Raw genomic sequence first — 14440 nt, forward strand, 5'->3', positions numbered from 1 at the left:
GGTCATTTCTTTATGATTCGACCAAGCACAAGGGCCAACCTACATTGTACATACAGGTGGTGTAGGCTTTAAAGGCAGTGGACACTATTGGTAGTTGTGAAGACTAGCCTTCACAGTTGGTGTATCTCAACATAAGCATAAAATAACAAACCTGTGAAAATTTGAGCCCAATCGGTCATCGCACTTGCGAGATAATAATGAAAGAAAAAACACCCTTGTCACACGAAGTTGTGTGCGTTTAGATGGTTGATTTCGAGACCTCAAGTTCTGAATCTGAGGTCTCGAAATCAAATTCGTGGAAAATTACTTCTTTCTCGAAAACTATGGAACTTCAGAGGGAGCCGTTTCTCACAATGTTTTATACCATCAACCTCTCCCCATTACTCGTCACTAAGAAAGGTTCTATGCTAATAATTATTTTGAGTAATTACCAATAGTGTCCACTGCCTTTAATATGACTTTTCAGGCTATTCAATCATAATTCTTACGATTTTTGTTCCCCTTAGGCCAAAATATCATGAACCAGATTAAAGAAGGAGGAATGTCATGCCTGTGGTACGTGTACACATAAACAATTTGTATAGATGCTTCACAAGCTAGTGATGTGCAGAAAGTGTAGCGTACATTTGTACAACCAAAATAGTAACTGTTGTTTCAGACAAGGGTGAGAGTGACTGCCGCCACTAAAGTCTGAAACTAAGATTCAGATCTTCAGTTGTACAAATTTTACATTGATTAAACAGCATTTCCATATTTTGATAACCTAGAGTTATAGATTATCGGGAGCTTTTTGGAACAGTATCCTCAAAAAAGCTAGAGAGGTAGATCAAATAGCCTTACTTTCAATTAGGAGCAAACTACAGCATTTTCTGTTTACCACGCAGACTTTAAAAAGTCTGAACTCTGATAAAAGTTTGACATTTCTCTATCGATGAATTGATGCATTTTGTTTCTCCCTGTTTCAATGTACACAGCTGAACACCTTTCTCAAATAGTTTAGAACCCGACAAAATACACATGTGTCAGCATATCTGAATAATAATAAAACATATTTATAAACAATCAAAAACACAATGGGTGAAGTGGTGCACATCATTTTTGGTGAACAACTTTGAATATATCGAAAAGTAATTTTTTTTTACAAATCCGAGTGCAGATTTCTCGTAGTCATCAATTTGTGTATTTTAAGGAGATTACAATAATTTCCCATTGAATGTTTCGAACAAGTCAGCATAATATACAACATAAACAAAAAGTAAAAATTTGACAGAATGTTTTGTGTGAGCTTGCAATTTTTTAAGCAGGGATGGAACAACAAAGAAAAGCATACGTATAACATTAATAAATCATTAAAAAGTAACAGCAATGCTGGGTAACTTATTTTTCACTTGGAGTTTGTAAACAACTCACTGAAGTTGTTCACATGTATTCGCTGGAACATTTTCATCTTCCCTTACTTAAAAAATAATAATCAATACTAATATAATGAAAGCTTGAGCTTTTGGTTCCAAGTGCCTTCAATCCAACTTTTAGGGCAAAGGATCATTATGCAAGCATGCTCATCCACTCTTTTTATCCCCTTTTGCCACAAACAGAACAAGCATTTCTTCAAATTTAGTCGTAGCGTTCAACACAATTATCTCCCTAAAACAGCCAGTTTATTTGTGTGCATTTTCCTCAAATCTGAAGCTTTAGCTCGATCATAAATTTTGAACTTTTAAAAGCAAAGAAAGAGGCGATTGTCAGAAAACTAAGCCCCCTAAAAGCTGTCACTATATGCACATCTTTATCATAATCCAGCAACAAATATATAGGCACGCTTTTTTCTTCTTCAGTGGACAAGAAAGAACATAGTTTTTTTAGCTCCAGTTTGATCCAGTCCCGAATCCACTTCTACTACCACTAGATGAAAAGGATTCCCTACCAAATTGACCACTATGACTCCCTCCTAGACTTCCATTTCCATTTCCCTCTTCCCAACCCCTCTCCGCATCAGCATTCGACCCTCCTCTGAACCCCGGAAAGTCTTGTGAAACGCTCGAGTCGTCAGTTACCTCGCTGTGATGACTGTTATTATTTGGGTGAGCATTATTTCTGTATGTACCAGCAAGAGGTACGCGGTGTTGGCGAGAAGGGGGTTCAGCCGGATTAGAAGTCTCGTCGCAGTCCTCTTGAGTGTCCATACCAAGTTCTGGAAGGCCTTGAGCTTGAAGCATCTGCATCAGAGCTGCTTTGACCCCTGGAGTCACCAGAGAAGTCTCCTCTTGCTGTGTGTCTTGCTCTGCTTCTGGGGAATCAGGTGGTGGTCCTAAGGGGGTCGGAGGCTTCCAACCGACCCCATCGTTACTTTCCTCCATCATGTTATCTAATGGTGGTGGAGAGACTGGTCCTCTACGTTGATAACCACCCTCATAGCTATCCTGCTGCTCATACTCACCATGGTTTCTGACAGGGCTGTATGAGCTGCCTCTAGACACTGGCTGCCTGTACAAACCACCATCCATCCCGCCTTCTGCACCCTGTTGGCCAATAGAAGAAGCAGCGCTCCCTGTACTGGACGTCCCAGCAGAGCCACTCGCCGTTGTGTTTGTTGGAGCAGAAGACTTCCCAAACAGGTTGGACACATAATCAGTCAACGTGGACGGTATCTCAGGGGGCTTTTCTCTTGTTTTCTGATTCGAACTGGAAGCACTTCCAGAGTTGTCGCTTTTTGTTCCTGTGGTACCTTTGAGGAGGGCAAGTAGAGCAGCAGTTTTGGTGACAATTGCATCATCTTTTGCACCATCTCCACCTTTAGTCTGGTCAGCGGCAGCAGCGGTAATCAGCAACTGCATGTTCAGGTTTTCCAGCAGCTTAATAGTGCTCCTGTCAACCTTCATGTTAAGAGCCTCAGCGAGTTTGTTCACATCAAGAGATGGCTGCGACTGAAGCAGAGTCATCAACACTGCCAGTTGCTTCTCATTAGACTTACCGCCAGCATCCTGACCTTCCGGTTCTCCACCATCACTTGGGACACTCCTGCCTCCTTTAGATCCTCCTGATCGTGGAGCGGATTCTCCGCCTCCACTTATCCCTGGGATCTTGACGTTTTCATCAGTAACGAGTCCGAGTCCCACCTCCTTTCGCTTTGAGGAGGACGACTGTAACTGAGCAGCTTGTTGCTTTTCAAGACGTCTTCGCCGTTTACTCCACAGTTCATGACAATCTTGTCCACAAGGTAAGCTGGAGTATTTAGGGAAAAGGGCAAATGGCTCAGTTTTATTTAACCAACATTCCTCTGCACTGAAATGTCACTACTGGTTAACAAGTTTTTATTGAACTTTTTTGCAATAACTGCACTTAAAAAATCTTGCAGGATTGCTTTTATTGTCTCAGTCTATAAGAAAATCCTGTACATAGAAATAAATGGAATGGGTAATCAAAAAGGAAAGACTCACTTTGGTGCGACAATCTTGCTAGGGTCAACCGTCTTTAGCCAGGGACAGTTGAGGGCATCTGGAGCGGTGATGCGCTTTTCTGGGTCAAGGGTCAACATTTTATCCAAGAGGTCTAGTGCAGGCTTTGGCAACCTGCGACAGGAAAAGAATTGTTAAGGAGGCACGGGGGTAAGTCACTTGGAATCTCCAAGATGAAGACTCCTGCTTTGATAAAACATCTTTTTTGGGGGTATTTTTTTCCTGTTTTCAGTGACATAACCTGCTGTTTATAATTCTCAACTACCTTTGATAAAACAATGACATACACATACCTTTCTGCTGAAAGAAACGACTGCAAAAGATGTTTGAATTAGTTAAAAATTACAATGGGGGGAATATGTTTGACCAAAACTAGCCCGCCCAAATCCTTCTGTATCCTCTTTGCCGAAGTGAAGGATTCAGAAGGACTGGGATTTTTAAAGAACTTTGTAAAGAAGTAGGATCCAGAAGGATTAGGGTCACAGTGGGTGTCTGTTATGGGAGGATTTAGAAGGAATGCAGGTCATCAACAGGCCATGTTGAGGTCTGAGGTCTTTTGCAGCATGGCCTAAATGGGATTCAGATAAACCTGGATTTTTAATGGGGGAGAGGGACAAATCAGGGAGAGAGAAAATCATAATGAGCAAGAATGTCATTAAACAAAGTAAAAGTCAAGTAGAAATTAACCCCACCTCCTAAATAAAAAAAAAATAAAAAAAAGAGATACACCTGTTTTAAACCAATGATCAAGTCAACTAGTTAAACTGTCCTGCAAATTAAAAATATATATAACGAATATACTCACAAGGCAAACTCATCTCTCAGCTTCCTATTGTAGGTCTTCTTTGGTTTGATTGTGTGAAACAACGGTAGTCGTATCACATCCGGCCAGACTGCCGGCGCCGGAGTGCCGCAAATCCTGCTGATCAGCTCAAGCTGAGCGATCTCCTGGTTAGCCTGGAAGATCGGCTTCCTGGTGAACAGCTCCCCGAGGATGCAGCCACAACTCCAGACGTCGACGGCCGGTCCGTAACGCTCCTCTCCGAGAAGGAGCTCCGGAGGGCGGTACCACAAGGTGATGACCTTGTTTGTGTATGGTCTGGACTTGTCGTCAGCATGGTACAAGCGGGCGAGACCGAAGTCAGCGAGTTTGATCTGGCCCTGCGATGGGAATAATAAGGGAATAGGATCATTAACCTGGAATGTGTTTGCATTTAGTTCACTGTAGGACATCAGGCCTGGAATTTCACAGAGTCCATGGCCTCTGTTGCCCCTGGTGTTAGCCTTGGTGCCCCTTCAAAAGTTTACCGTAGACTTTACGATTTTCCCATGAAAGTGCCCTTTGTAAAATGAAAATTATCTTGCCCTTTCAAAGATGAAATTCCATTTATTGGCGCAACTCTTCTTCCAAAGATGTACTTCATACCAACAGCTATGCATCTAGAGAAGTGTCCACCCATCTTCACTCAGGCCTTGTATTACACAGAGGCCACACCCTCTCAGAGGCCACACCCTCTCAGAGGCCACACCCTCTCAGAGGCCACACCCTCTCAGAGGCCACACCCTCTCAGAGGCCACACCCTCTCAGAGGCCACACCCTCTCAGAGGCCACACCATCTCAGAGGCCACAGCCTCTGTTGCCCCCCTGGTCTTGGTCTTTGGTTACCCTTCAAAAGTTTCTCATAGACTTTTAAGATTATCTATAAATGCAAGTGCCCTTTGCAAAATGAAAATGGCCTTGCCCTCTCAAAGATTAAATTCCAGTAGTTGATTTAAAAAAAGATAGTCCTCACTTATAGGGACTAGCTCAGAAGTTATTAAAAGTTTTAAGGCTAGTCCTAACTTCCCTAATAAGATAAGACTGGTACTAATTCAAGATTGGGTAGTCCTAACTCGAGATAAGATTAGTCTGAACTCTTTCTGAAAACCAACCCAGGCATGCTGCAGCAGGCAAGATAGATTATTTACCTTGTTATTAAGTAGAATGTTGGAGCACTTGATGTCCCTGTGGAGAAACTTGCGATTGTGACAGTAGCTAAGGCCATCGAGGAGCTGCTTCATGAAACTACGGATGTGCTCCTCGGTGAAATTCACCAGTCCGGATTCCAACAACCCCATCAAATCATGGTCCATGTATTCAAACACTAAGTAAAAGGCACCTGTGGAATATGAAATATCAAGGTTTTAATAAATAGTGAGCATCTTCTTATGATGAGACAATGCTCTAGAATTGCAAAAGTTGTGTGTTCGAATTCGAGTAAAATGCCTGTGATTTTTTTTTTCCACAGAGCTCGGGAAAGTTCCAAGTATACACAGATTGGTGCATATGGGTAAAAACCAAAATTAATATTCTTCATCTCCGATGCAAATTTCCATCTATTATCTCCTAACTTCCTACATTCTATTAACACATTAGGCCGCGGCCAAATTTCATAAAGCCTGTAAGCATAAAAACTTTGCTAAGCACAGATGAATCTTGGTTAACAGAAACTGGTTACCAGCAAAAATTCTATAACATTTCCATTGTTGCAACTGGTGCCCCACTCATAGATGGACTAAGGGCTGTAAGTCCAAAAACAAGTGCTTATCACTGGGTCAAGCATTCTAATCATGTCCAATTCCAAATATCTTGGAGTGATGTCACATAGGAGAGGAGTATGTGGGAGAGGCTCGAGGCATGTAGGCCTCGGGAGTAAGAGGTTAAGAATACAAAGCAAGAAACAAAACCTTCGACATGAAGACTCACCTTTATCTTTCCTGAAGTCTAGAGCATCCTGCTTATCAGTGACAATCTCCCTAAGATTGACGACACTGGGATGGTTCAGCTGTCTCAAGATTTTGATTTCTCGGACAGCTGTGATGGGAAAGCCCTCTTTTTCATTGTCTGTCCGGACCTTTTTAAGGGCGACCAATTCACCTGAAGATATGTTAAAATAGTCTCAGAGTGTCAGGTTGGGAATGTTTAGCATGGAGGAGGTGAGACTATGTTTCATCTACCATAAAAGAGCACTTCTAAATTATGAGGTAACAAATAATATCTAGCAGAAGATGGACACAAGGCAAAGTCCAGGAATTATATTCATAAACCCGTTTACAGGGCAAGTTAATAGTGATCAGTTTTGGAAACCATAATTTCATTTTAATTTTAATTTTTGTTACAGATGCAAGATTTGGAGAAGCAGATACATCTTTCAGTTCAATCCATCACCTTGAAAGAGCATTTTAACATGACATTTAAAACAATTAATACAGGCTTGGAATTACATGCAGACCACTGAGGCCATGGTCTTCATTGCCCCACGTCTTGGCCTTGGTGCCCCTTTGAAAGTTCCCAATAGGCTTTTAAGATTTTCCAACGGAAGCGCCCTTTGCAAAATGGAAAATGGCTTGCCCTTTCAAAGATGAAATTCCCTGTAAATAAACCCCTTTTTTGAATGGTCGATATAAATCACTAGACAATGAATCTTAAAAATCAGAATACAGACCTGTTTGTTTGTCTCTTGCCTTGTACACCTGCCCATAAGTCCCTTCCCCGACCTGATCCACAATATCAAAGACATCCACACACCTCTCTCCCCAGTTTGGTTCATTCTCCACCTTCTCTACCCTCCTCTTCTTAATCTTCTCTCTCTTATGACTGACTACTGGCTTCGTGGCCTCCCTCAACAGCTTGGAATGTACGGTTGGTGTTAGACGCGGAGAGCTCGTTACAGACTTCGGTGCAGATGGCGGCAGCGGAAGATCCTTCATCGTCAGCCGAGGTTTTTCCTCCTTGACTCGAGCAGGCGTGTCAAAACGTTTTTCGTCGATCATTGGAGGTAGAGGAAGAGGAGGTAGGGTCGGAACTTGAGGAAGCGGCGGTTTATTGGCAGGAGCGGGAAGGGGCGGCTCAGCCTTAACGTCAGGTTTCACTTCCTTCCTGATCAGTAAGTTTTGGAAGGGCTGATTGCGGAGGCTGGGTACCTCCATCACTGTCCTTTCTGGAGACTGTTCTTTGACCCTGCTAAGGGCAGCCTCATTTTTTATTGTTACTTTAATCGGGCTGTCACTGTGCTGCATGTAGCTCTTTGTGGGTTGGATAGGCGGCGTCGCGGGTGACTGCACCTCCTGAACCGCACCCTTCCGTGACATCCCCTTATTTGCCATTGCATCCATGGACTTAATCTCCACAATCTTCTTGTGTTTTTTCAGCTCAGAGCCCAGGCCCATTTTAAATTTGGCCGCGGAGAAATCAAAAAGTGGACTACGGCTCCTGCGTCGTTGGTAGCTCCTTGAACTGGATCTTGACCGAGAGCGATAAGGGCTCCTGCTGTAGCTTCTTGATCTTCGGGAACGCTTCCTACTAAAAGAAATCGTTAGCATGGTACAGATATACAGTGACACAATTTTCTTATCCACATTATGTGTGTTACACAAAATAAATCAACATCAAAATACATGTTTAAAAAATAACACCAAAAAAATTGTTTCTCAAGGAAAGGTTATAGCATGTTCAAGAAAACACTCCAAGACAAAGCTTGATTTATCCAAAAATAAGATGGTAAACTGTATGACAAGAAGCTTGATCCGAGTCCTTTAAAAGACTTGTCTCTGTCCGCTGTTATGCACTTAAATACTTACCTGTAAGTAGGACTTCTACTCGATGACCTGGATGTATTACGCCTTCTACGCATTGGACTTGGGCTTGGACTGCGTCTGGAACGTTGGCTCTTATCCGATCGTTTCTTCCTCGACAGGCTCGGGGACGCATGGCGAGAGCTTTGCTTGGGAGATCGAGATCGCTTGCTCTCGACTTTCCTGACGGGATCTGGAGATGCTTGATAAGCCCTTGGAGGGTTTGGTGGAGATTTATGTCTGTAGGCCTTCGGCTGCTCCACAGCACTGTGACTAGGTCGAGAAGACCTGCTGCTACCAGAAGAAGTTCGTACGTGTGGGGAGTTTCTTCCCTCTTGAACATTTCTGTACTCTTTCAAAGCTGTCGCCGGCGAAACTGATCGGTGGTGGCTCTTGTTTCCTTTAGTTTCTGAGACAAACTGTACAGGTGGGGAGGGGCTTAAGTACACCTCCTCGTCACTGCTAATGTCATCGTACTCGACTAGAGGCTTGACCTCTGGTACTTGTTCTCGTCGCTCCCGTTCCCTGGAGCGTTTGTGCTTATGCCTAGAAGTCTTCTTGGGTTTACGGCTACGGCTTGAGCTAGTGGACGGGCTATCTTGGTGATAGACACGGTTACGGCTTGAGCTAGTAGTGTTAGGGCTATCTTCGTGATAGACACGGCTTCGGCTTGAGCTAGCTGGAGGGCTACTATCACGGTACATACGGCTACGGCTGCCTGAGGATTGCTGTGGACCCGGCATTTTTACCAATGGCATTGACGTGTTTGTTGAGATGCTTCATCAATTGTTAACTTTCCTGTTTCGTTTACGTGGATCTGCAGAGGCAAAATAGAAAAACACAAATTCAACCTTTGAACTTCACAGGTAAAAAGCAGTAGACTTTAAACGGGCTGATAATTGTAAGGACGATGCAGTTTTTCCCTCGTAAAGGGGCAACTTTCTCTTTAACCAGGGTGGTAGCCTTATCCGTTTTCAATGAACTGTTCTTTCTGTTAAAAGTAAACCAAAATGTTGGGACACCCTTAATTTTGTTCACTATCCCGCATATATTAATGCACACATTTTTTGAAGCGCCGACAAACAAAATATATAAAAATATATAAAGTTACATTCGAAAAATTTTGGACGACCTACATGTAATATCCCCTAATTTCTGCCCTCAATAATACTTGTTTTGATTAATAACGATTTTCATGGATTTGTAATTTGAAATCGGTTTCAACATATTTTGCAATGAAATCTTTATGTTCAAAGATCAGTCGGTGACGCATATTGAGAATTTTTTTTTATTAATTTAGTGTTCATTGTATAGGGAAACTTTTTTTGACTTGCAGAAAAATGTGACTTTTAATAAAAAATCTTAGTATTTACATTTTTGCAATAGGGCAAAGAAAAAATAATTATTCATATTATTTATTGGTTGGATATCAAAAAACATCATCAGGCAAGATGTTTGGTCCTGCCCTTCGAAAAAAGTTGGTACATTTTGTGTAGACTTTTTAGGCCACTTAATCCAAATTTGTCTGATTTTTTTCATCAAGGCTGAATATTTAGCCTGTACAGAGATGCCAAGTCCAGAGGCCAGCTACATGTATGCGTGAGATTTTTCAAAGCTCACCACCACCACCACCCCCCCCCCCGAAAAAAAAAAATCAGAAATTTAATTGTGGACAAAAAAGTGTTCCACAATGCATCAAAAACCTCTTCAGAATAATTTAAAACTCACATGAGGTACACAAGAGATGTTGATGGTTAATGTGGAGGTACGATTAAGTCAGATTATTTCCCCCAAAAATAAAGATAAATCAACTAAAAATGATGCTCACTTCTTCTGCCTGTTGTGTCTTTGCTAGTGGAGCGCATTTAACAAATTTGCTAAACGAATCGGGAAAAACTTGTGTGCAATAAGCATTTTGCGCTGAACCCGCTGGTAGAGAAAAAGCGTGCGCAATCTGCAAAATTTGCGCTCCTGTTTGTACGGCAGCTCAAGTTAATGACTCTGATAAACTGTGGCAATATGAAGATTGTGCAAACATTGTAGATTGCGTTTTTTTGTACACACGAGCGCGATTTGGCAATGCATTGTCGTAAATTTTAATATTTTTTTCCTGGTCTGGCCCCAGTGCGTGAGAAAATGGTTGCTGTGCGTGTGAGCGTGTGAGCGTGAGACATAACCCAAATGCACCTAATGCGTGAGACTTGGTACAGTGTAGGTATGCCTGTATTGTTTGGCACAACCAACAGTATTTCTATAATTTACCAGCAATTTGTAAAAAATATTTTCTAAAAGGGAAATCCAGTTCAAAACAAGTTGTCAGGAAATTAATCACTACATAAAATCAGGGTTCCCCTTTCCAATTTAAAGAGTGTCTCATTGCAAGTTGATGCAGCTACAACTGCACGACTTGAAAAACAAAAGGTTATTATAGGCGAGTTTAGTCTAGGCATAAATGTCGTTATGGTCAACATGGATGCACGTTAAAGAGTACTGTACTACTAAAAAATAGTAGGCCGACTTTATTTGTAGTCCACGTCAAGGTTGAATTTTCCGATGTTCCTGGGAAATCTGTCCGCCGGCCCGAAGATTAACATGGACTAGAGGAGGATGATTCAAAAGAGGGCACTATCAGAAGAAGTTTGAAAACAGTTTGCCATATGGGACGACCGAATCTCCGTGGTAAATATATCTCCTGCCACACTGGGTCAGCGGATCTGGTTGAGCCTCGAGGTCCGAGTGTGGGGTCGGTGGGGTTCATTTTTATCACGCTCGGAGAGTTGGGGTTAGTGTGGTGATCCGATTGATGTATTTTTTTCTTCATATGAACACACCCGTAATAAACATTCTTAATATGTTTAATATGATTTTTTTCCCAAGAATTCTGTGTTCTGGGCAGGAGATTCTTCGACCTTTTGGCAGAAATCGGACTTTTGACTTTGAAAAACTGTCTTTTATCAAATTCAGTTCCGACTTTGCAGGCAAGTTGACTTCTGAGGTAAATTGACATTTGAAGCATCGGGCGAGTGAATTTTTTTGGCCAGTCACACTAAATGAGGGGTACAGTGTTAAAGCCACAAGAGAGATTGTTTTTATGTTCATAAAATGGCTTGTCAAGTCTTGATTTGCGCTAGTTTGATTTATTGTTGCAGTGATCCTGATTGCACGGTATACATATGTTAAAATACGCATAAACTTGTCTGGCATTCATGGTGAATAGGGAAGTATAACTTAAATTCCGGGGATGGAAGCACTCTTATCTCAACCTCGTTCTGGCTATAAATCCAATAACCTTATACCCATTCTCTCGCTGCATATTTGTTTCCCAATGTGCGTCGCCGAGCGATCCAATCACAAACATTTTATTGCAAAAGAGGTTCTTCTTTTATAAAACCGATTCCTCAAATCATGAACCCATAAAAATGGTTGTATAAAAAAAGTATTATCAAGGGCAGAAATTAGGGGATAAGATGGAACATTTTTTGCATTTAGGGCTAGTGAGAAAAAACTTTGTTTGACCCAAATTTGTTTGACTCGTCCGGCCAGCACGTGAAAAAGTAGTTAACATGTGTACGCCTTCCGCGATGAACAAATTTCAGTCTTTTTCATTTTTCAGATTCTCAACCATGTTCTGGGGAATGATTTTTTTTCACAGGGGCCGGTGGGAGTTTAAGTAAATGATTAAGGCGGCGAGTGAAAATGAGATACAATGTAAGTTTAATACTAGGGGCAACTTGCAATGAGAGTGCTGCAAAATAATTGTCAATAATTCAGCGACAAATATTTAAAAACTTTTATTCAATTTCAATCAATACTGGTTGGTAAGTTTACGTGAGATGAAAGTACATAAGTCATCAACAAATAACAGTTTGAAAATGGCCTTGGCCAAGGTGGCTCTTCCTTTTTTGAAGCTATTGAGGCCAAGTGGCCTTGACCCTCTGAAGCTTAAAGCCTGTTATTATCCAGCGAAATATATTCAGGAGTTGTGGTACAATAACGGATGGCGCAAAAGACATTCAGCACAACTTGTGTTCATCAGCGCGAACCCTGCACTGCAAAAACAGTGCACACTGTAACAAACCATAGCCTGAACATCTGATGTCACGCTTTAACTCAAGGGACCAGTCTAACACAACCATAGAGATACATATTAGAACGAAAGGGCCCACTGGCCTATATACGCGACCCGGCATGCACGCAGGCGGCCGTTTTCTAAGTTGACAAAACAGGCATTGCACAGCGTGTGTTTGTGCGGCCATTTTGTAAGTTGACAAAACAGCATCGCGTCAGCGTTCAATAAACACAAATTCCAACGTGCACTTCATATTCAACGCGCATACAGAATGGCGCGCGCGTCTCCTTGCGGTCCCGTCGCATGTGTGCAAAAAGCATCACCAGTACACCCTCTACCAACTGAACGCCAGAGAGCGCCCTCTTTCTGTTGAATTGTCGCTCTGTAACAGCGGTTTGGAAATGGAAGGCCAGAAAACTTAGAGAATGAAACACCTCTTGGAAATGTTTTTGAGATACCACAGCTCTTGAAGCGATAAGTGAAATCAAATATGAGTTTGAAAACTCTGCTACCAATTGCAAAAGACTAAATTTCTTTGGGTGGTAATTTTGTAATCCCTTTTTTGTCATTATAATGTTTTAATTGTGTTTTATATTGCATTTTGACAAATCAATGGTTGTTTATGGAAACAGGACACAATATGGTTAACTTACATTTTATTCATTCAAATTGTTTCATCGGACTTTACTCCTAGGGAAACATCTTGCCAATTTTTTAATGGCAGTAACACTTAATTGGAATCTAATAAAAATAGGGTTTTTTTTGCAATTTTTTCAAAGATACATCAAAAGTCATGTACATTATGGGTTTATTTTTGATTTACAACACTCATAATTTAATGAACTTGATTTTTCCTTTTTTTTATTTAAAAATATTGAAATTCAGACAAAAAATTTGACTGCTCCAATTTAAAGACCAAGGCCAAACTACAAAGTGACCTTTTCCTATAAAATTGTGACATTTGAGGCAAGCTAGTGAACAATCTATTTCCAATTCAAAAAAGTTATTGATGTCCTTTTCAGGCCTGTATGCTTCTTTATGGAAAGGGTAAGGGCACCAAGGCATTTTCTCTTTGGCAAAGGGCATCCCATGAGGAAATTGTAAATTTCTATAGAGCATTTCAAGGGCACCAAGGCAATGACAAGGGGCAATGGAGGCAATCGCCTCTGTTGCCTCCGTGAAGTATCAGGCCTGCCTTTTTTTGTCATTACAATTTCTTTATTTTTAAAAGTTATTGTTAAGAAATTGTTTACTTTTTGTTTTTGAATACAATATGAATCATGATTTGTTAATATCATATTCTTTTTAATTGTTTTATCGAGGCTCAGATTTAAAGTACAAGAAATCAGGAAAAATCCTGACAATTAGTCGCCTGATGAATCTGAGACTATAAATTCTTGCAAGACAACAGAATCCCAACACCCCGCCCCCTCCAAAAGAAGAGTCAAATTCATCCAATGGAGTTCCCTTTCATTTCATGCAAAGTTTTATGTGCTAAAATCTACGACTACTGGCTGCTTATTCATGTTATTACACCAAAAACTAATGACGAATATTACCCTGAATGGACAATGTTGTAGTGCTGTCAACGCTACCGAAACCATGGAGCTATACAAACTTTTCTTTTTTACCCCAAAAAATCAACTAATTAAAAATTGTGTAAAGACAAGACACATTTTATAATTTTGAACACGGAACTTCCCATGCATCTTTCCATCAATATTTCTACTAAACAAACACTTATCTTTCCGCCCCCCCTCCCCCCCCCCCCCTCCCCGGAAAAGTTTCGGTATGGCGCCACCACTTATTCATTCAATATGAAATAATATATTAATATTATCTAATTTATTTACCTCAACAATGAGATATCCCTTTTTGTAAAAATGAGTGCAAATGTGGTGGCGCCATCCCCCACACGGAAAGTTATCCCCCCCCCCCCGCCCCCCCAACAACCCCACCTCCCAATCCGGACCTGCCCCCCCCCCCCCCAATTTTTCATGCAACACTGCCCCCCCCCCCCTCCCCCTCCCCCCCCCCCCCCCCCCGCCCCTTCATTTTTTTAAATTATTATATAGGCCCTATTATATGCAATCACTGAATTATAATCAGAACTTCTTTTAAAAAAAAGGACATATCACAATCAAATCCTTATCCTTACCATCTGAAAAATGTCCAGCCAGAACTAGGCAGCTACAAATCCATGTGTCCAACTGCTGGGTTAATAAAACAGCACATCCAGGCGCGGTCAGCAAGCCTTTTTTGTCGGTCCGCGAGCACAACGAAAAATCCAGTTATTTTATCA

At 41.4% G+C, this 14440-nt stretch overlaps 1 protein-coding gene across 2 annotated transcripts; it reads right to left on the reverse strand.

Moving 5' to 3' along the window:
• Nucleotides 1-419: 419 nt before the first annotated feature.
• Nucleotides 420-14387, reverse strand: LOC117299848 (cyclin-dependent kinase 13-like). Of its 2 annotated transcripts, none has more exons than XM_033783398.1 (8): nucleotides 14297-14387; nucleotides 8076-8886; nucleotides 6941-7794; nucleotides 6202-6372; nucleotides 5424-5614; nucleotides 4261-4616; nucleotides 3438-3569; nucleotides 420-3222 (listed from the first exon to the last, which is right to left on the reverse strand). In XM_033783398.1, exons 2-8 carry the CDS (start codon nucleotides 8825-8827, stop codon nucleotides 1860-1862), a joined length of 3819 nt encoding a protein of 1272 aa, XP_033639289.1. In that variant the 5' UTR covers nucleotides 8828-8886; nucleotides 14297-14387; the 3' UTR covers nucleotides 420-1859. The 2 variants fall into 2 exon arrangements, with proteins under 2 accessions (XP_033639289.1, XP_033639288.1); XM_033783397.1 differs by having other exon boundaries at nucleotides 6941-7797.
• Between the last annotated feature and the right edge of the window lie 53 nt (nucleotides 14388-14440).

Source organism: Asterias rubens, chromosome 15 (genome assembly GCF_902459465.1).
Source record: "Asterias rubens chromosome 15, eAstRub1.3, whole genome shotgun sequence".
Classification (NCBI taxonomy): Eukaryota; Metazoa; Echinodermata; class Asteroidea; order Forcipulatida; family Asteriidae; genus Asterias; species Asterias rubens.